The sequence below is a fragment of the Auxenochlorella protothecoides genome, assembly GCF_000733215.1.
Source record: "Auxenochlorella protothecoides strain 0710 unplaced genomic scaffold scaffold124, whole genome shotgun sequence".
Taxonomy (NCBI): Eukaryota; Viridiplantae; Chlorophyta; class Trebouxiophyceae; order Chlorellales; family Chlorellaceae; genus Auxenochlorella; species Auxenochlorella protothecoides.
In genome coordinates this window covers 6,759-25,729 of record NW_011934327.1, presented here as the reverse complement: position 1 = coordinate 25,729, position 18,971 = coordinate 6,759, and the positions used below count along the sequence as shown (strand labels likewise).

At 63.0% G+C, this 18,971-nt stretch overlaps 9 protein-coding genes across 9 annotated transcripts; 5 read left to right on the top strand and 4 right to left on the bottom strand.

Annotated features, from left to right (window-relative positions):
• Positions 1-1,589: 1,589 nt before the first annotated feature.
• F751_1164 (hypothetical protein) lies at positions 1,590-3,937 on the top strand (the record flags this gene model as incomplete). The annotated part of the gene is made up of 7 exons (XM_011402052.1): positions 1,590-1,703; positions 1,816-2,034; positions 2,470-2,803; positions 2,968-3,126; positions 3,275-3,429; positions 3,518-3,643; positions 3,800-3,937. 7 exons carry the CDS (start codon positions 1,590-1,592, stop codon positions 3,935-3,937), a joined length of 1,245 nt encoding a protein of 414 aa, XP_011400354.1.
• Positions 3,938-4,245: 308 nt separating this feature from the next.
• On the bottom strand, positions 4,246-6,195 carry F751_1163 (Signal peptide peptidase-like 2B; the record flags this gene model as incomplete). The annotated part of the gene is made up of 4 exons (XM_011402051.1): positions 4,246-4,599; positions 4,880-5,413; positions 5,594-5,959; positions 6,100-6,195. 4 exons carry the CDS (start codon positions 6,193-6,195, stop codon positions 4,246-4,248), a joined length of 1,350 nt encoding a protein of 449 aa, XP_011400353.1.
• Positions 6,196-6,496: 301 nt separating this feature from the next.
• Positions 6,497-7,545, top strand: F751_1162 (30S ribosomal protein S5, chloroplastic; the record flags this gene model as incomplete). The annotated part of the gene is made up of 4 exons (XM_011402050.1): positions 6,497-6,546; positions 6,642-6,777; positions 6,864-7,040; positions 7,285-7,545. The coding sequence occupies 4 exons, from the start codon at positions 6,497-6,499 to the stop codon at positions 7,543-7,545; spliced, it is 624 nt and encodes a 207-aa protein (XP_011400352.1).
• Positions 7,145-7,561, bottom strand: F751_1161 (hypothetical protein; the record flags this gene model as incomplete). Its single annotated transcript, XM_011402049.1, has 1 exon — positions 7,145-7,561. The coding sequence occupies one exon, from the start codon at positions 7,559-7,561 to the stop codon at positions 7,145-7,147; it is 417 nt and encodes a 138-aa protein (XP_011400351.1).
• Positions 7,562-7,716: 155 nt separating this feature from the next.
• Positions 7,717-8,263, bottom strand: F751_1160 (V-type proton ATPase subunit G; the record flags this gene model as incomplete). The annotated part of the gene is made up of 3 exons (XM_011402048.1): positions 7,717-7,854; positions 7,968-8,068; positions 8,176-8,263. The coding sequence occupies 3 exons, from the start codon at positions 8,261-8,263 to the stop codon at positions 7,717-7,719; spliced, it is 327 nt and encodes a 108-aa protein (XP_011400350.1).
• Positions 8,264-8,644: 381 nt separating this feature from the next.
• On the top strand, positions 8,645-10,327 carry F751_1159 (60S ribosomal protein L3; the record flags this gene model as incomplete). Its single annotated transcript, XM_011402047.1, has 3 exons — positions 8,645-8,659; positions 8,853-9,287; positions 9,617-10,327. 3 exons carry the CDS (start codon positions 8,645-8,647, stop codon positions 10,325-10,327), a joined length of 1,161 nt encoding a protein of 386 aa, XP_011400349.1.
• Positions 10,328-10,808: 481 nt separating this feature from the next.
• F751_1158 (putative sugar phosphate/phosphate translocator) lies at positions 10,809-13,136 on the top strand (the record flags this gene model as incomplete). Its single annotated transcript, XM_011402046.1, has 7 exons — positions 10,809-10,987; positions 11,096-11,181; positions 11,308-11,436; positions 11,583-11,727; positions 11,900-12,081; positions 12,322-12,674; positions 12,867-13,136. 7 exons carry the CDS (start codon positions 10,809-10,811, stop codon positions 13,134-13,136), a joined length of 1,344 nt encoding a protein of 447 aa, XP_011400348.1.
• A 427-nt stretch (positions 13,137-13,563) lies between these two features.
• On the top strand, positions 13,564-15,573 carry F751_1157 (hypothetical protein; the record flags this gene model as incomplete). The annotated part of the gene is made up of 6 exons (XM_011402045.1): positions 13,564-13,581; positions 13,916-13,984; positions 14,103-14,291; positions 14,505-14,593; positions 14,846-15,167; positions 15,379-15,573. 6 exons carry the CDS (start codon positions 13,564-13,566, stop codon positions 15,571-15,573), a joined length of 882 nt encoding a protein of 293 aa, XP_011400347.1.
• A 596-nt stretch (positions 15,574-16,169) lies between these two features.
• Positions 16,170-18,787, bottom strand: F751_1156 (Lysosomal acid lipase/cholesteryl ester hydrolase; the record flags this gene model as incomplete). Its single annotated transcript, XM_011402044.1, has 9 exons — positions 16,170-16,225; positions 16,331-16,459; positions 16,675-16,745; positions 16,969-17,279; positions 17,472-17,657; positions 17,850-17,929; positions 18,117-18,334; positions 18,423-18,531; positions 18,643-18,787. The coding sequence occupies 9 exons, from the start codon at positions 18,785-18,787 to the stop codon at positions 16,170-16,172; spliced, it is 1,305 nt and encodes a 434-aa protein (XP_011400346.1).
• Positions 18,788-18,971: the final 184 nt, after the last annotated feature.

Sequence of the window (18,971 nt, the reverse complement as noted above, 5' to 3'; positions counted from 1 at the left end):
TCGCCAAGCGACGCATACAACCAAGTGGCCTACACCCCATCCCGCCCCAGCTACGGCCTGTTTGGGAGCGCAGCGGGCATGGCACGCCCGCCCCTGGCCCCGCCCACCCCCCTCCAGCCCTTTGCAGGGTCGGCCGCCCGGCCCCTCATCCACTCCCCCACTGATGGCGAGATGCTGCAGCTCAGTCAAGAGTCCACAGAGGGCAGCTCGGTCCCGTCCCCAGAGCCTGTGCGTCAACGTCTGTTTGCAGGGCGAGTAGATGCACCACACGTCGCGCGCCGAAAAGCCGCAGTGGCGGCCATCCGTGCCAAGGCATACAAGCCGCCAATGGCGGCGACGCCTCACACCGCGCCCACACAGAACCAGACTTCCAAGTCGGGCGGCCAGCAGACGCTCTTCGATGCCTGGCGCGTAACGCCTGTGCCTGCCGTGGAGGACATGGAGTTTTGATGTCAGGGAGACTGCCTTGGCTCACCAGACAATGCGCATGACTTTCCAAGCCAGACAGACAAACTGACCTTACGATCACACCCTGGGCATGCTGGAGTGTGCACACCGCCATGTAATGAGTAGAATTAAAAGACTCCGGTCTCACAGCTTCTAGAGTGCCACTGATGGATGCAACATGGGGCTGCTCATGCCGTTGTTAACTTTGGTGCGCCCAAGCTTTGTCCCCGGGCATGGCCAGCTCCGGCATCGTCCTGCAGCACCGACACAAGTACGAGGACGACGTGAAATACATGCGAAATGGTCATGGGAATACACTTCAGCCATTAGATGAGCGAGTACGATTGGACTGGATGTGATCTCGTGTAGATTGTTGACGACTTTGTGTGGCCATGCTGTCAGGACTCAGAGGCATGGAGTCCGCCCTAACGCGAGCATTCGAGGAGTATCAAGCGGATCCCTCGCTCTCTATTGTCGTTCAGGTTGTCGATATGCCTGGAGAGTCTCTTGTGTCGTGGGTATGAAGTTGGTCCATGCCCCAATCAGGGACAGGTTTGTCACTCCTGTGTCGCATTCACTCCATGCCATAGATAGACGATCTGAAGGAGAAGGAAGGCTGTGCCTTGGCAGCTGCTCTGCTCAACAACATGGGTGAGAGATAGATAGGGGTATGCTGAGGGTCATGAATGTAGTCGCTTGGTGATAGGCAATCGATGTGGCACAACCTCTCTGGCGGCAATCATCCGCTTGCCAGGCAAGGTGAAAACAGTGCACTGCCAAAGTCCCCTCCATTCTTCTCCTTCAGAGTCTGTGCGGCAGGAGGCTGTCGACTGGTATGTACGTCACAAGCAGGTGCCAATCACGCACCCAGTCTGGCTACGCTTGGGGTTGGGAGACCGTTCTCCCTCCAGCATTCCTCCCGACCTTGTCCACACCAAGCTGCTCAAGTCCAGACCAGGCAGCCTCGTCGTGTTTGATGGCACGGTGATGGCCCTCCAGACCTTGACAGATCTGACGTGAGTGATAGCAGGGATGGCTGAGCCTCTGCAGTTCCCTCCCTTCATGATTTTATGCGGCTAGTGAACCTCTTTCAAACTTGTCACCCCAGATCACAACCTCGTCATGCCAGGTATGCGCGAACGATGCTGTGTCCCTGCTGCAAGCGGGAGACGGTTTTGGGTTTCAAGGAGCAGGCTCCAGAGTGCTGCCCGGGCCACCTGCTGCTGGAGGACGCCAGCCTGCGCGTCACGATCCCGGTGCGCTGGACCTGGGCAGGGCAGGAGATGGGATCGAGCACGTGCGATCCACCTGACGAGTGTTTGAGGGGCGCCCTTCCCCGTACCCCTGTTTCCCCCTCACACATGCCAGGCGCGCACCGCCTGGGTCCACCCTGCCCCCGGGGACGAGGCCGCCTTGGCCCAGCCGCCCGTCAGGGTGGTGCTCCTGGATGACCTCACACGGGACGTGAGCCTGGGTGACAGCGTGCGCGTGGCTGGCCCGGTGCAGCGAGGGGCCTTGTCCAGCCTGGACTGCCAGAAAGGCGCTCCGGGGCTGACCTCCTGGGCGCTGAGCGTCTGCGCCGTCGGTGTGGAGCGTACGAAGCCTGGGGCGCCACCCGCCCACCCCCCACCCTGCATCCCACCGACACCCGAGGGGCTTGTCGGCCTGGACACCCTGCTGGAGAGCACAGAGGCGTGGGTGGGACGGGGGGCATGCCACCGCCCAGCCCTGCTGGCTATCCTCGTCAGCGCGGCTGCAGCGGGGGCCGAGCATCGCGGGGTCGGGCAGGCACTGCCCCGTCGCCAGGTGGGTGACAGGGCGGCGCATGGTCACCTGCTGGGTGCCGCAGTTTTGGTGCAGGCACTTGCCAGACCGCCATTCGACAGCAAGCACGAGGGCGCTGGCTGCGATGGTTGACCTACCACCAGCATGCGGGGCCCGCCCACCGAGGCTGCAGCGCTGAGGAGACTGCTTTCCCACCCGGCACGTCCTTTCTTCCCTACCCTCCAACCCATCCAGCAGGTCCACCTCGCTCTGGCCACTCCCGGTTGGGACCCGCGGGTGCATGGCTCCCTGCGCACGCTCGCCAGGCGCCTCACCCCGGTCGGCATCGACGCGTCGACGAGCGCGCGCCAGCTCCTGCCCCTCGCGCTGGGTCGGCAGGGTGCTGAAGGCGGCAGCCTCGCTGCGGCGGGGCCCGGGGTGCTGCTCCTGGACGCGGGGGCCTGCTCGGTGAGGGCTGGCACGAGCCTGATGGCCTGCCTGGGTGCAGGGGACAGGCTGCGTGTCGTGGCGGATGCACCCGACCTTGACCTGCATGCCACAGCCACCCTCTGGCTCCACCTCGCGGCGACCGGTGAGGGAGGGCCCTGGGATGGATGGTTCACTGCCCTGGGATCCCGATCCAGGCGTCAACCAGCCTGCCATACGCGTCGATATGCTGTGGGTCATCCTTTGTCTTGGAGACCTCCTCCAATGCCACTGGTGGCTCAGCGCACTCGATTCTGCCCCCCCCTCAAGACTTTGGGAGGAGCTGCTACGACCACACCTCCCCGCTGGAGCTGCTGGCCAGGAAGTATGGGCGCGACGCGCCCCTCGTCTTCGACGTCCTGGTGGCCTGTCCCGGACCCCAGGCGCCTGCCATGGCGGCGCGGCTGGAGGACCTGCTCCAGGCCCCGGGTGCGGGGCATGGGGGAGAGGTGTGGGCAATCTGGGGCTGCGGGGGCACATCAGGCGACCGCCACGGGGGTGCTCAACAAGTCTCATTCGAGGACTTCGGCAACCGCGCAGCCTTTCCACGCCTCTCAGACCACATGGCCACTTGCAGATGAGTCGGAGCGTGCCGCCATGACACCAGACGACCTTGCCCAACACATGAGGGTTGCGCAGGGCCTGGGGCAGCCGCGCATGACTCACGAAGGCTTGGAGGCCCTGACGGCATACTTCACCTGCCTGCGGCTCGGCGAGGAGCAGGCGCCCCAGGTGGGAAGACCATGGCACAGACGTGGCTGGAATCTGGGTGCGTGTCTGCATGCCCCACCCCCCGACCCCAGCACGCCGATCCCCACAGACGGCGCTGCTGAGCCTGGCACGTGTGGCGGCTGCCTGTGCCCGTCTGTGCCATCGTGCCGAGATCCTGCCGGTGCCAGACGCCGCCGTGGCCATCGCGCTGATGGAGGAGCGTCTGGAAGCCATGGTGACGATGGTTTTTTGGGGGGGAGCAGGGGTTCTATTTAACAGCAAACTGCTCGTTATCTGTTATGATCCAGGACTGCATCGTCAGTATGTCCAGAGAAATGGAAACCAATGTGCTCTCCCCGCTTGTTGTTGAACCCCATCTCCACCCGTACAGGGTATGCTGGCCATGCGCTGGGAGAAGTGGCGGGAGGCCTGGCTGGTGGACGGCCGGCCCCTTGACTCCTGCCTGAACGGGCTGCTGTCCAGCATTCAGGCGGAGACAGCTGCCTGGCTGGTGGAGGCCGAGGAGTAGGCCTTGGTGAGTGGGAGGGAGGTGGGGGGTGGAGGCAGTCTGTAAGTGCTGGACCAGCTATCCACCCCCTTCAGCAACCCCTTGGACTCCTGACCTGCCAGGCAAGAGAGTAAGTACAACCTGAAACGAGGGCAGGGGACGAGAGCAGAAGATACGGAGCAGAGCATGGGGGACGAAGGGACTCAGTGTGTGGGCAAGTAGGGATTGAAAGAGTTGCTGTATGGGAAGGGGCTTCTACTACTACAAATACTGCAGACGCGGTGCACGGCAATGGCCCGGTGCATGTGAGTGCAGAGAAAGGGCTTGGGTCACGTGGCGAGGAGGGCCTCCCGCCCCTGCTCCACGTCCTCCCCCGCCGGCCCCCCACCGCTCCTGAGGCTCTCCGGGTCGACGTCCGCGGTCCAGAGCCGGCCCAGCTCGCTGCGCGCCGCCGCCAGCGCACACGTCGTGCCCAGCGTGCTGGGCACCAGGTACAGCAGCGCGGGCTGCCCCGCGTCGCCAAATAGGCCGACTCGCAGCGCGGCATACGTGGCGGTCAGCCCCACCGCGTACCCGGCCAGGGCGCAGGGGCCGTAGTGGGAGGGCCGGACGCCCAGGAAGCGCTGCGTCACATCCCAGCGCCACGTCAGCACGACCAGGAGGCCCGGCAGCGCCACGTCGCCCTGGTTGTGAGGGGTGCGGCGGGGCACGGCAGGGTGAGCGGGCGTGGCGGCGTCAATTGAGGGGGGGGGATTTCAACGATGCACTGATCCATCCCAGCACGCCGGTCATATCACCCTTGAAATGTGAATGCCAGAAGGACCCCCCCCAAAAAACAAACAACAACAAGAAACTCACCAGGCCCAGGATGGCCATGGCGGGGTTGTCCCCCAGTCCCGGGGTCGGAGCCAGGAGCACCATGGGGAAGCGGGGCCCGCCGGCGCCACCCCCGGCCACCTCCACCATGACCGAGGGGCCGCCGGTGACCAGGGGCTGGAGGAAGACCCACCACACGTCGTACAGGAAGGCCAGGGGAAGCAGGATGCAGGCGGTGGCCAGGTCCGGCAGCCGGACGGTCCGCAGCAGGGACACCAGCAGCGCGGCGCCCATGGCGTCCTGCACCGCCCAGGCCCAGCCCGCGTCACGATGCTCCCGCCAGACCTCGATCGTGGTCACAGTTGCCACGACACTCACCGCCTGCAGCAGCCCGACGGGGCCGAGGAGGGGCAGCGAGGCCGGATCGTTCAGCGAGGCGCGGAGGCGCGGCGCGCGCCAGAGCGCGAGCTCCACCGCAGCCGCCAGGGCCTCTGCCAGCGGCGACCAGCATGCCGCCATGAACACGAACGTCAGGAGGCTGGCCAGCCAGTCATCGTCCAGGTAATAGAAGAGGAGGAGCAAAGTGGAGGCGACCACCACGAAGCCACCGGCGCCGACGCGTGAGACGACGAAGCCGGGATCGGCCCGCGCCCGCGGTCCCTCCGCCTCGCTGTCGCTGTCCTTGGGCGGCGGGGCGTCCAGGGCGCGGCGCTGCGCGGCGGCGGCCAGCGCGGAGCCCAGCGCCACACACCCCACCGCCAGGGCCCAGAGGAGGGGTCCGGCGAGGTCGGGGCCGCGCGGGGCGGGCGCCCAGAGGCCGACGTCGAGGCCCGCGGGAGAAGCGCGGAGGGCGTCCCTCACTCGCCGTCCGGCGACGGCCGTGATCGTGGCGGCCTGGATCTCCAGCGCGCCGGCGGCGGCCGTGTCGTTGGCCGACATGAACACGCAGCCGGGGGCGGAGTCCACCAGGATCATGGCGCTGTACCCCGCGGCGGCCAGGGCCAGGGCCTTCTGGACGAAGTCGCACTCGCCGCGGGACACCAGGGCGGCGGAGAGGGGGAGCGCGGGCGGGGACACGGCGGCGCAGGCGTGGGGTGGGGCTGCCAGCTCCAGGTGCATGGAGCCGGTGGGGGAGGCGGGTATGGCCCGCCCGATGGCGCTGGGGTAGCCGTACACCTCCAGCACGGGTTCATCGGGGTGCTGGGCGTGGATGGCAGAAATCTTGACCTGTGGGCCAGGGAGGGAAGGGGCCGGGGAAGGTGGCGGAAGGCGTTGTAGCACGAGAGACGTGGGCCGGACCGGGACATGCTCCCGGCCTCTGCATCGACCAAGCCTTGGTACCATGAAATCCACGAGTTATTACGCACCGTTGCACCGTAGCAGTCCTGTTTCAGTGCCGCGGCCTGGACGCCGAGCAGAGCCACCGACACGAGGGACAGCAGGAAGGACCCACCCCGCCCCATTCTGGAGGATGCAGGACTCAGAATTACTGGTGATCATACAGAGTAGTGTTTCTGTGTCGATCAAGAGTGGAGCAGAGGAACACGTCGAGATTGTGTTCAGTCGGGCTTCAAATGGTCTGGGGATGGTCGGATTCTGCGCAGCACAGCAGGCAGAGCACGTTATCCCCTGCACACCTACCACTCCTTCCAGGCATAGGCAGTTCCCACACCAGCACCCCGTCTGTCGCCATCCCTGTAGCTTTTGACAGCATGGCGCCCGTTCTTCAAGCCACGATGTCGGTGTGTGGACTGGCTCCCGGCCATGCATTCCGTCCCCAGAGTGCGCTGCCCCGGCACCCTACCCATCGCGGGGTGTGCTCGCCGATGCGAACTCACGATCAGCACTACTCCGTGGCGTTTCAAAGACCCATCGTGACCATGCGCGCGGGCCGGGGCCCCGCGCAGAGCCAGGACGACAACAACGACGACGACGGAGAGTCTGGACCCTACGTGAGGGACACGGAGTACGAGGAGCGCGTCATTCAAGTCCGGCGTGTCACCAAGGTTGTGAAGGGCGGCAAGCAGCTGAGCTTCCGTGCTGTGGTGAGTGGGGCGGGAGGGAGAGCTGGTGTGCCATGCTCTGTCGGAGTCCATGCCGGAGGCTCCACCCATCACCCTCGCTCCCTCAGGTGGTGGTGGGCAACAACAACGGCACAGTGGGCGTGGCATCCGCCTCGGCCAAGGAGGTGGCACAGGCAGCGCAGAAGGCTGTGCTGAAGGCCAAGCGGCGTCTCATCACCGTGCCGCTCACCCGGAACGCCCTTTCCGTGCCCCATGCATTTGACAGCTACTTCAGCGGTGCCAAGGTGCGAGGCCTTTTCGGGGAGTTGTCAGCCTGTGCTCTGCCTACTTCCCAAGGAGGAGCAGTTCATGAGATAGACATTCTGGTCAACCATGAGAGAGCTCCCTGCTATATATCCATGAGCCAGAAATGACGAGCAGTCTGACCTCGTTCAGCTGCACTCCACGTGCATGCTGAAACACAACTTCTGCCCAGTGCACACCCAAAACCTTGAACTGCTCGATCGCAACTGCTCGTCCGCCACGCAGGTGCTCCTGCGACCGGCCTCCGAGGGAACCGGCGTGATCGCGGGGGGAGCCGTGAGGGTGGTCCTGGAGCTGGCGGGCGTGAGGAACGGTTTTGGCAAGCAGGTTGGCGGCAGCAACCCCCTGAACAACGCCAAGGCCGCGATTGAGGGCCTGCGTGCCATGCGCACGCTGCGGCAGGTGGCTGCGGAGCGCGACATCTCGGTGGCGCAGCTGCTGGGCCTGCCCCCCAAGAAGGAGTCGTCAGACGCTGTGCCCGTATAGGCACCCCGCTGTGCATGCTGAGGCAGCCTGGAAAGCAGCCCGGAGCACCTTCCCTGCCAGTGCGCGTGCGCTCGCGACGCTTGCACCCACCCCCCCTTGCCTACTTGTTATTGGATCAATCACAGGGCTTTATCAAGCTGTTGAGGGTTTGGGTGTTGTGAATGTCCACACTCACACTGTGGTCACATGCTTGAGCAGCAGCTTCAGAACATCCTCCTTCTTGTCCTGAATAGACTGCTGCACGGACCGGACAGTCGCCTCCGCCTCCTCGATGAGGTTGCGCGCAGACTCCTCGGAGGCTGAAGAGTCCTGCGTGGAGGGAGGTTTAGGCTGGTTGAGGTATTTGTGACAACCCAGAGCAACTCATTGACCGACCCCTGGCAGGATTGCAGTGGCGCTGCTGCCACCCAACACCATCTCACGTCTGTCTGCCGGCGCTTGAAGTCTTCCTCACGCTGTGCCTTGTATGCCTGTACCTCCCTGTCAGCCTCGTCCTTGGCCTGCTTCAGGCGATCGGTGCGCGCTACGAGGGGCGTGGAGCGATCGGAGACACGTCGAGGGCTGTCCATGCGCGAGCACCCAACATGAATATGAAACCGGTTGTGAACAGAGCGCAAGCCCGGGCCGTACCTTTGCGGGCCTTCGCGACCACGCTTTGGGCCTCCTTCTCGGAAGCAAGCAGGCGCTGGATGCCGTCTTGACCTGCTGGGACCTCCATCTAGCTCTCCCAGTCGAGTACTGGAGGTACGTGTTCCTCACTCAGGGAACCAGTAAGCGCAAGGGTTCCTGGACTGGACGATAAAGAGATTCCTAGGCCACAAGGGTCTCCCAGAGTGCGACGAAGCGAGTCTTGTTCAAGCACGAGGGCTTCTTGACTCGGGAGAATGGCGATGGTTTTCTGCCTTGATGGGGTCTGGGTTCAGGGTTTTTTAAAGGAGGGGCAGGATATCCCTGGCAGGGGCCCGGGCGCGACTAAGCGATGGGTTGGAGAGCCAGGGGCCCGGGACGAAAGCACGACAATCCACCGACCTCGTGCCGGCCGCCCGGCACTTGGTGCGCAGGAGTGCCGGCATCTGTCCTTTTCACCCGGACGAGCACCATGTCGCACAGGAAGGTGAGCTTCCAATGGACTTGTCGGGGTGCCGCCTCAAAGGGGCTCGGGCCGGGCGGGCCCCCTGGGTGGGCGGCCTCGGGCCACTGCGGGAGGGGGCGACTGGGTCCCGTGGCGGGCCGAACCGGTGATGTAATTGCGGCAAATCATTTCCATTGGCAAGGCTGTCTGAACTCGTTCCCCCTCTCCTCCCCAGTTCGAGGCTCCCCGCCACGGCCACTTGGGCTTCCTGCCCAAGAAGCGCTGCAAGCGCGGAAAGGGCAAGGTGAAGGCCTTCCCCCGGGATGACGCCACCAAGAAGCCCCACCTGACCGCCTTCATGGGGTACAAGGCGGGCATGACCCACATCGTCCGTGACGTGGAGAAGCCCGGCTCCAAGCTGCACAAGAAGGAGGCTGCCGAGGCCGTGACCATCATCGAGACCCCCCCCATGGTGGTCGTCGGCGTGGTCGGGTACGTGAAGACCCCCACCGGCCTACGCTCCCTGGGCGCCGTCTGGGCCGAGCACCTGTCCGAGGAGGTGCGCCGCCGCTTCTACAAGAACTTCTACAAGAGCAAGAAGAAGGCGTTCACCAAGTACGTGCGCAAGTACGCCGACGGCAAGAAGGAGATCGAGGCTGAGCTGGCCCAGGTACGAGGCGGGGGGGGCGCCGGGTTGGCGGACGGGGATGGAGGTTGATGGGTTGGCGGACGGGGATGGAGGTTGATGGGTCGTCGGACTGGCAGTCGGCTCGCCCAGGCCCATTCCTGGATCACGTGAGGGTGTGGCATGGCGCATCGTCATGGGAAGCTGGGCCTTCCTCTCTCACTGCCGGCTTTGCGCGGAGTGCAATCTGGGGTTGTGCCTTCGGCTCTGCCTTGCCGGACATGGGCATGCAAGTGTGGATTCTGGCCCCTCCTTCTCACCCTCCCATCTCACCCCCCCTCCACAAACCCCCCCCTTCTCAACACACCTTGCAGCTGAAGAAGCACTCCTCTGTCATTCGCGTGATCGCCCACACCCAGATCCGCAAGGTGTCTGTGGGCCAGAAGAAGGCCCACGTCATGGAGATCCAGGTCAACGGCGGTGACGTGGCGGCCAAGGTGGACTTTGCGGTGGGCCTGTTCGAGCGCGAGGTCCCCGTCTCCTCCATTTTCTCCCAGTCGGAGATGATCGACACCATCGCCATCACCAAGGGCAAGGGCACGGAGGGCGTGGTGACGCGCTGGGGCGTATCCCGCCTGCCGCGCAAGACCCATCGCGGTCTGCGCAAGGTGGCCTGCATCGGCGCCTGGCACCCGGCCCGTGTGGGCTGGACCGTGGCGCGCGCGGGTGCCCTGGGCTTCAACCACCGCACCGAGATGAACAAGAAGGTGTACCGCATCGGCGTGAAGGGCGAGGCGAGCCACCTGGCCACCACCGAGCACGACGTGACGGAGAAGGACATCACCCCCCTGGGCGGCTTCCCGCATTACGGCGTGGTGAACGAGGACTACGTCATGATCAAGGGCGCGGTGCCCGGTACCAAGAAGCGTGTGATCACGCTGCGCAAGACGCTCTTCGCGCAGACCAAGCGCTCCGCGCTGGAGGAGATCAAGCTGAAGTTCATCGACACCGCCTCCAAGTTTGGGAACGGCCGCTTCCAGACTGCGGAGGAGAAGGCGCGGTCCCTGGGCCGTGTCAAGGCCTGAGTGCCAGGCTGCTGGTGCAGACGTGTGTGAGACTGCCACGGGTGCAAAGGCAGAGACAAGCGGAGGGTGGGATGTGCTGCACTTGAAAGGCACAAAAGGAAACATGCAGGATCAGGGAGGGGTGGATGATGGAGGGAGGAGGCGGCGTACCGAAATGGTGTGGCACGTTGAACCAGAGGCAAGTTTCGAGCGCGCTACGCCTGCGCGAAAGGGCGACCATCTTCCCGGCACTCCTTGGGCATCTGGCCGCGCTCCTGGTGTCAACATCAAATATTGATCACCAGGCTTGAAACAAGGGAATGATCACAGCCTGCCGGGCCTCTGCGACGTCTTTATTAAACGAGCAGTTGGGGGCCTTGCTAGCCCCGGGCAGGTCCCTGCCCACCACCCCTGCACGCTGCCCTGCCCCGCTCCAGTACAAACCGCGCATGAGAGTATCTGGGACCGAGGGGCATGAGCTGAGACGGTCTTGCACCGCACCATGAATGGCAAGGCCGGCCCCGGGCAGGGCCTCGACGAGGTCGAGCTCCAGCCCATCATGGCCGAGCCCCAGACCTCCGGGGAGGCAAGGGACCAGACGTGGAGAGAGGCGCTGCGAGGATGGGCTCAGCAGGACATGCTGGCCGGCGCTGCGCGCAACCTGATGCTCATTTGCATCTGGTGAGGGCTAGGGAAGATCTGGTGGGGGATCCTTTTGGTTGGGCGTCAGTCCCAGATTCTCCCAGGAGGGGCGTGATCTGCAAAGACCTCCATTCCCTACTCGTCCAGGTACTTTTTGAGCACCTCCCTGAGCCTCTGGAACAAGATGCTGGTGGGCAAGGACCGGGGACTGTTCGGCAAGGGGCCCTTCCCAGGTGCGCAAGCCTGGGCGGAGTTCACGCAGGGGCCACCGCCCTTTGTGAGGCTGGTGCAAGCCTTCCTCACGTGCCCTCCAGCCAGGTAGGGAATCCACTGCCCGCGTGTCTCCGTCCTCCCCGCAGCCCCCATCCTGATGTCCAGCGTTCAGTTCATCTTCCAGCATTTTCTGGCGCGTGCTTGCCTCTGGTCGGGCCTGATCAGGCGGCACGGCTCGGATGAGAAGATGGCGTGGCCCAGGTGGTGGCGAGCAGGTGGGACGCTCCCTAATCCGTACGAGAAAAGGGGTGGCGAGGATTGATTGCCAGGGCCGGGACAACTGCCTCCGTGTTGTGACGTGCTCTGTGATGTTCACTCACGCCCATGCCTCTTCCCTTTCCCCCCCCTTCAATGCTCGCAGTGTTCCCCAACGGCGTGGCGACGGGGCTGGACATCGGCCTGTCCAACTATTCGTTGGTGTTCATCAGCTTGTCATTCTACGTCATGTGCAAGTCCACAGTTCCCCTGTTCCTCCTGGCCTTTGCCATCATGTGGCGCATCGAAAAGTGGGTTTCTGGGTCGAGCTGCTTGCACGGTGGGTGAAGGCTAGGCAGGGCTGGGGGTGCTGCAACCCCCCAGTCCCGTGGCCTATGTTTATGTCATGTTGTTGATCACCCTTCCCATGGACAGGGAGCGCCCCGGAACGACACCCGTCCCTCTCCCCTCTCTCTTATACAGGCCCTCCTGGGATCTGGCGGGCGTGGTGTGCGTCATCTCCATCGGGCTCATGCTGCTGGTGGCGGGGGAGGTGGACTTCCACCTCGTGGGCTTCCTCCTGGTCATGACCGCCTCCGCTCTGGCCGGTCTGCGCTGGACCATCACGCAGGTCCTCCTGCAGGGCAGCAATGCCACGGGGCATGGTGAGCTGGGCGGGGAATGAAAGAGGTTGAGGAAGGGGGCCCCTCATCCATGCACACAGGGGGCCTCCCCTGCCCATTTGCGTCATTCTCACGGGCGCCGCCATGGGAACGCCGCATGCGCGGAACATGGCGGCCTGCCGTTCCACATCCCACGTCACATGGCGCCCCAGTCTCGGAAGGCGCCACCCGCCGCTGCATCACCAAAGTCACCGATCCTCTCACCCCCTTCAACACGCACAGGGGCGCTGGGCGGCCCCGTAGAGGTCATCCTGCACCTGACCCCGGTCATGAGCGCCACCCTAGGCGTCGTCAGCCTGGCGCACGAGCAGCTGTGGAATACGTTGCCCTCCAGCCCCTACTTTGCCGGCTGGGGCCACTGCCTGCTCACCGCCGGCATCGTGGCCACGGGTGCCGTCATTGCCTTCCTCATGGTCTGGGCTGAGTTTGCACTCATCGGCCACACCTCCGCCCTCACCTTCATGGTGGCCGGGACCTTCAAGGAGGTGGTCACCGTGGCCGCCGCGGTGCTCTTCCTGGACGAGCGCTTCACCCCCGTCAACGCCGCCGGCCTCGTGGTTCTCATCATCGGCGTGGTGCGCGTGCTTGTTCGTTTGTGTGTGTGTTGGGGCCCAGGGAGGGGAGGCAGATCATCAAGAGAGGGGCCTGCGGCACATCACACCCAGGTGTGACGCCGGCCGGTTGGCTGTAGCCATGACCAAGCGGCAAGCCCTGCATGCCAAGGAGCTGACCTGACTCCCCACCCACTTCTCGATTAATTGTTGCAGGCGCTGTTCAACTGGCAAAAGTACAGGAAGCTGCGGCAAAAAGGGCTGGCCCTGGTGGTGGGGGCGGAGGACGAGGAGATCGGCTCCCTGCCAAAGGGCGCAGCACTGGGCGGCGGCCCTGCCACCGGCGCCCGCGGCATCCCCGCCCTCGGCTCGCCCTACGGCGACAGGTCGGAGGTGGTGGACGGCCAAGCGAGGCCCGGCAGGCGGAGAGGGGGCAGCATATCGCCGGTGGCCACGCACAGAGCACTGAGGATGGGGTCCATGTGAGCTCCGGAATGGAGTACATCACCACCACCACTGACCAATGCAAAGCTTGAAGACTTGATACTATAGCTTAGAGGTCGCCGCCACATGTGTAAGCCTCGCGGCGACTTGCGTCGTAGTGGTTCTTGATTTGGGGGTTCGTTAGGGAAACCCTCCCAAGGTGCGCGCGCGCGCTGGCCAAGAGCCATCGCCTAGCTCCTGGCAAATACCGCATCGAAGGCTGAATCCAAATCCCTTGCATTACACCGGTGTCGATTCCGTTGCACGAGAAGAGTTATCTCTTCTTCCCGGCGGCATTGGCGGCAGATGTGACTCTTGGGCACGCAACACCTCGCCTCGTGCACCTAGACTGCCCAGGTTTCGTCAGCGATCCAAATGGGTAAAAAGGGAGGGAAAAAGAATGCAATTGGTAGAAACCCAGGCTCAGATCATGATCTGGTGGAAGATGGTGCGTATGGGAATGGTGGAGTAGTCCTCGGCCATGCAGCGTGTTTCAGGGAGGGAGGGTGCACGCTTTGAGAGCGCACCTGGAACCCACGCCTGCAATACTGACAATTCCAATGTGCCCCCCCGGGTTTATATCCACAAAACATTCTACAGATTCAGGAAGAAGGCATGAGCTGTATCAGCAGGTGACACCACAGAGCAAGTTGTAATGCTGCTGGCAAAGTAGGAAACCTGCATGAGATGACAAGGTTTCACAGCACTTGTCGTACTATTTGGGTATCACCAAACCCCAGTGCTAAACCGATACCCTGGCATCTCTCCCACCACAATCCCAGGCTGTGCAGTCTCCCCGGGGCGACCTGTCGTACTGCCGGAGGTTTCATCAGACGTACATTGGCTCCCATGTGAGCCTGGGATGAGGATATTGATGTCCTGCCCACCCATGCCACCAGAAAGCTCGAGCCGCCTCCCTTGTGCATGCCGCCGCACCAATGTCCTTGGCCTCTATCCAACCACCCACAGGAGCCCCGGCACCTGCGAGAGGACTTCTGCGGCACTGCCCTCCTGGCCGCCACCTGGTGCCGCGGCGGCGTCTTTCGCTCAGCCGTAGGCCTCGACCTGGACCGGCCCACCCTGGACTGGGGCGCTCGGCACAACGGCGAGATGCTGGGCGGGTCTGCGCAGCACCAGCTCGCACTGCTGGAGGGCAATGTGAGGCCATCGGGGATGTCAAGGGAAGGAGTTTGGGGTCCATTGCTGCACTGAAGCATGAGTGTTGTTGTGGGCATTTCTGGGATGGCTCTTGATGCCTGCATCCATGGTGTGAGCAATGGGTGCGCCTTACTTTCCCGCCAGGCTTGCATGCTTTGAGCACACCAGCCTGTCCTGCCCCACCAACACAGCACAAGTTGTCCCCGCTCACAGGTGCTGGACCCGGCAGACTCGGCGCTCCTGGTGCCCTTTCCCGAGGCCGGGCCGGAGGCCAGCGCCTCGCAGAGCAGCGCCTCTGACGAGTCGGACGGGGAGGGAGGGGCGCCCGCGCGCCGCGGCAGCGTGCGCTCCCGCCCGTGCGACATCGTCTGCGCGCTCAACTTTGGCGTCTGCCTCCTGCATACGAGGTATGCGGGGGTGGGATGACAGCATGTGGTGGGTGTCGGGGGGTATTGCCTCCCATGCCAGTACCACACCGCATGCCTTCCCAGAGGCCTGCCTGGATGCGACAGACCACTGGACACTCTCCCCCGCCCCACCAAAAATACGCAAAGGACCCACCTCCTGCGCTACCTGCGCCACGTGGCAGCGGCCCTGGACCAGGCGCGTGGCGGCATCTTCGTGGCCGACCTGTTGGGAGGGCCGGCCGCGGAGCGCGACCTGACGCTGCCCCGACACAACTCCACCACGGGTCTGGGGTACACCTGGGTGCAGAGCGGGTTTGATCCCGTGACTCGGCGCATGACGGGCACCATCCGTCTGCGGGAGATGGACGGGCGGGAGGCGCGGCGGTACAACTTCCACTACGACTGGCGCATGTGGACGGTGCCGGACGTCCGCGAGCTCCTGCGCCAGGCGGGGTTCAGCACCACCTACGTCTGGATACGCCCCATCAAGGTGGAGAGTGTATGTTGGGGGGGCGGGGTTGAGAGGGGGGGCCCCTTAAGGTGTTGAATTCTAGCAAAGTCCTTGGGGAAGATGCAGAGCAGAACTTGATGAGCAGGAGAGCGGCGGGTCAGCAAAGTGTACCGGGCGCCGCCGACGCTCACCGGCACCACAATCTCATCCTCATCCCCCGCCATCACAGGATGCGTCTGCCGGGGACGGTGGGCGCACGTCTGATACCTCGGGCAGCCAGGAGGCCTCGGGCAGCGACTCCGAGGAGTCAGAGGGCGAGGCTGACTTTCAGCCACATGAGGATCTAGACCCTGAGGCACGGCAGCGGCTGCAGCGCGGATGGTCGGCCTACATCGTGGCAGTCTTGGCGCCGCAGCCTGGCTGACGGTGCATTAGGTGCCCGATAGTCCTTGGCAAGCCAAAACACCTTGGAAGATTTCTGCCACATCTATGGTACTTCCGGGAACCATCACCAGTGCACATGTCTTGTGTGCACAGTATCTTACAAGAGGCATACTCAAGAGTATAGTGATGGAATCCATCCAATATGAACAAGCTATAGTATGGCTACTTGCTACAAAGTATGCAGGCCAGGGCACAGGGCGGTATGTTAACCCGCCCCATGGCTTCGGAGTTGTAATCAGAGGGAAAGGATATGGCAGGTTTTGATACATGGGGACATGGACAGCAAAGGCTGTGTATCGTGTAAGGATTGATGCACATATTTTCCCCTCAATCCTATTTGTACAGCAAGAGAGGATGCCCATGAGTTGACAGCAACGTTACACGCCCAGCTTTGCGACCTCACGGCATGCGAGCCTGTAAGCATGAGGCCTGCGATACACTGTCCTTGCAAAGCATTCCAAGTGAGCAGCTGCACCACCCTTCTCCACCGCAGCAGCAAGTCTTCTGCCCATCCAGAGCTCACTCACCGCTGCGACAACATGCATCAAGGCATTTGGAGCTGAGGAGGAGCCCTTCTTAAGCCACTCCAGTATCTCGGGGTAGAGATCGTACTTTGCCACGACACTCCATGTCTGGCACGTGTCAGGTGGAGGGATTGTGCAGTCATTGAATCCGGATGATTTCCACGGGCACGGCAGCTCTGCAATAACGGCAGATACCGACAGCTTCACCCCCACCACTGTGCTCGCTCACAAAGTCGAGGTGCTCATAATCATGGACGGTGGTGAAGTTCAGGACGGTCTGGGATGGCATGGCCGCCAGTGCATCTGCAGTGTCTTGAGCAACTCCAAGCTTATCTCCTTCCCCTGCGGAGGAGGGGGCATGATTGTATCAATGGCAGCTGGTGCCAATGGATACAGCCCCTACTGCATCTTGGTACCGAGGATGGCACTGATGAGAAGAGGAGGCACCCCCCCTGAACAGGTCTCTGCAGAGCCATTGTTCCGTGGAGAGCGTTCTTATCTACCCCTTCTTCCCCTGCCGCACAGGAACCGTAGGACCGCCCACAGAGCCCTCTCACCGGCATACACCACAAGGGGAATGTTGACTTTAGAGAGGTCGTAGCTCGGCACGACGCCGTCTCTGTACGCCCTGCGGACAGCCAGCAGAGATGGATGTGATGCTCCAGGAAGGGGCCAGCACTGCGCTCGGCCTTACTGCACTCCTCCTCTGATTACACCAATGCGATTCCTCAGGCACCTGAAGTTCCAGGCTCCGTGTCTTAAAAACCCTGTCTTCCATCAGCCCCATCAGGGTCCCGCACTCCAACCCCTCCTTTCTCCACATTCCAGCCGCCACCCTCTCAGACACGCACCAGGCGTTGCAGGTTCCCGGCTCCCACCAGAAGAAGGGTGGGCGCCGGGGGCAGTCATCGCCCCAGCTGTACGACTGGAAGACCGGGCGGCCCAGTCGGCGAGCTCCGCGCAGGAGCTGCAGCCAGTGCTGGGCGTTGTAGATGCTGGTGCCGCCAGGGAGGTACTTGACGTAATCCTTGAATCGCGTCATGTTCAGCTGGTTTTCATTGAAGCCGCAGGCCAGCGTGAGGATGGAGGAGCAGAGGATGGGCTCCAGGCCCCCGCCAGAGGGGCAGGCCAGCTGGATCACGGTCCTGGACAGCAGGTTGGACTGTGGACGAGGGGCAGGGATTGCAGTCAGGCAGAGTGGATATGGAGACCAGAAAGGGCATGAAAGGACAGATACAGGCGCCATTCTGTAGCATCGCAATGCACCTGGCAGCTGCTCAGGAGACAGGCATGAGCTGGAAGGAGCCTGCTTCTCGTTTGAGAAGCCAATGCATCAAGAAGAGAGATTACTCACCTGCCCAATGCGGAATGCCAGCCCGGACAACGCCAGAAGCCTGTCCACATTCAACTTGGCCAGGAAGTTCCAGAGCAGGCTGTCAACACGCTGCATGCTCAGGACAGGGGCCAGCAGCACCGCCAGGCTGACCTTCTCCGCCAGCTCGGGGTGGCGACTGGAGGCGGCTACCAGCTGGGTTGCCCCCTGACAGTGGGGAGGGGAAGAACAAGCTCACACACTGCCATGCCTGATTCAAGTCTCTCCTGAGACCCTCTGCTGCCGCGCAGGTGCACTGCGCATACCCCTACCAGTGGATAGTCAGGTGGAGCGCCTTGTCTTGAGCATTGAGGAGGCGCCGCCAACCTGGTGAGCTCCCCTTTTACCCCATCTCCACACCTGGGAGTGCCCGACGTATGCGAGCTTGGGGTGCCTGGTCTTCTCCAAGACATACTCCATAATTGCTGGCAAGTCCTCCTCTGTGCAGAACATTTTTGTGTTAGCTTGGTGCCAAGCTAGGCAGGTAAGCGATGCATCGGATTGCACAATGGGGCCCTGCATAACATACACGTTGAAAGAGAACCGCAAGATAGCGCTTACACGTCAAGTCCCTCCCCACGCTGACGCCTTCATCCCCTTGACCACCCCCGCTCCATATGACCTCACCAGCCATGGTGCCAAAGGTGAAATTCCAGTACTCGCGCTGGGAGATGTCCAGCGTGGTGTGCTCGAGGCTGAAGTCATTCCCCCGCGAGTTGGGCAGCCAGACGTCCCAGCCGGCCTCCGCTGCCAGGAACGCCAAGCTCTGATCGGGGTCATTCAGTACCCAGGTAGCACTCGTGTCGAATATACCATGTTGCAGAATCAGCGGGGCGCGTGGTGGACTACACGGGGTGGGGAAGGGATGGCTGGCTAACACGTGGGATGCCCGCCGGCTGCTGTGAATGTTCATCTTGATCCCCCACCGCGCACCCGCCGCGGCCGGCGCGACCAAAGGGGATTCGATAAAGGCTCAGGATATACCCGTCGGAGGTCGTGGCGAAGTGCTTCTCAAGCAGATAACCCTTGGGAACGACGAGATCTGCGACGGGGCGTAAGGGCCGAGATCATGATGAATTGATTCGGAACCCCGGCAACTCATCGATCGGCAACCCATGTCGAACGGATCCTAGCGGGCAGATCCCTACATTACCATCCATCTTGACAGGCTGGGGGGGCCAGTCGAGTGGAAAGGAGCCCGGATCCAGGCGCGCGGCCTCGCCTCCCAGTGACGCTGCCAGAATCAGGGTGAGGGAGCAGAGACATGATCCCCGCCAATTAATATTCGTTACATGCATTATGGACTGATGTAGATACAAGTTATGGTCATGGCATGGCCTTCGGGCATGGGGGTCATGCTTTTTTGTCGTCTTGGGTTGTGCGGAGGCGGGGGAAGGCACATCCGGGGAGTCTAGGAGTCTCAGATCGTGCGGGATCTGAAGTAGTGAAACCCCGACGACAGATCGCCCGACCCCCCCCCCC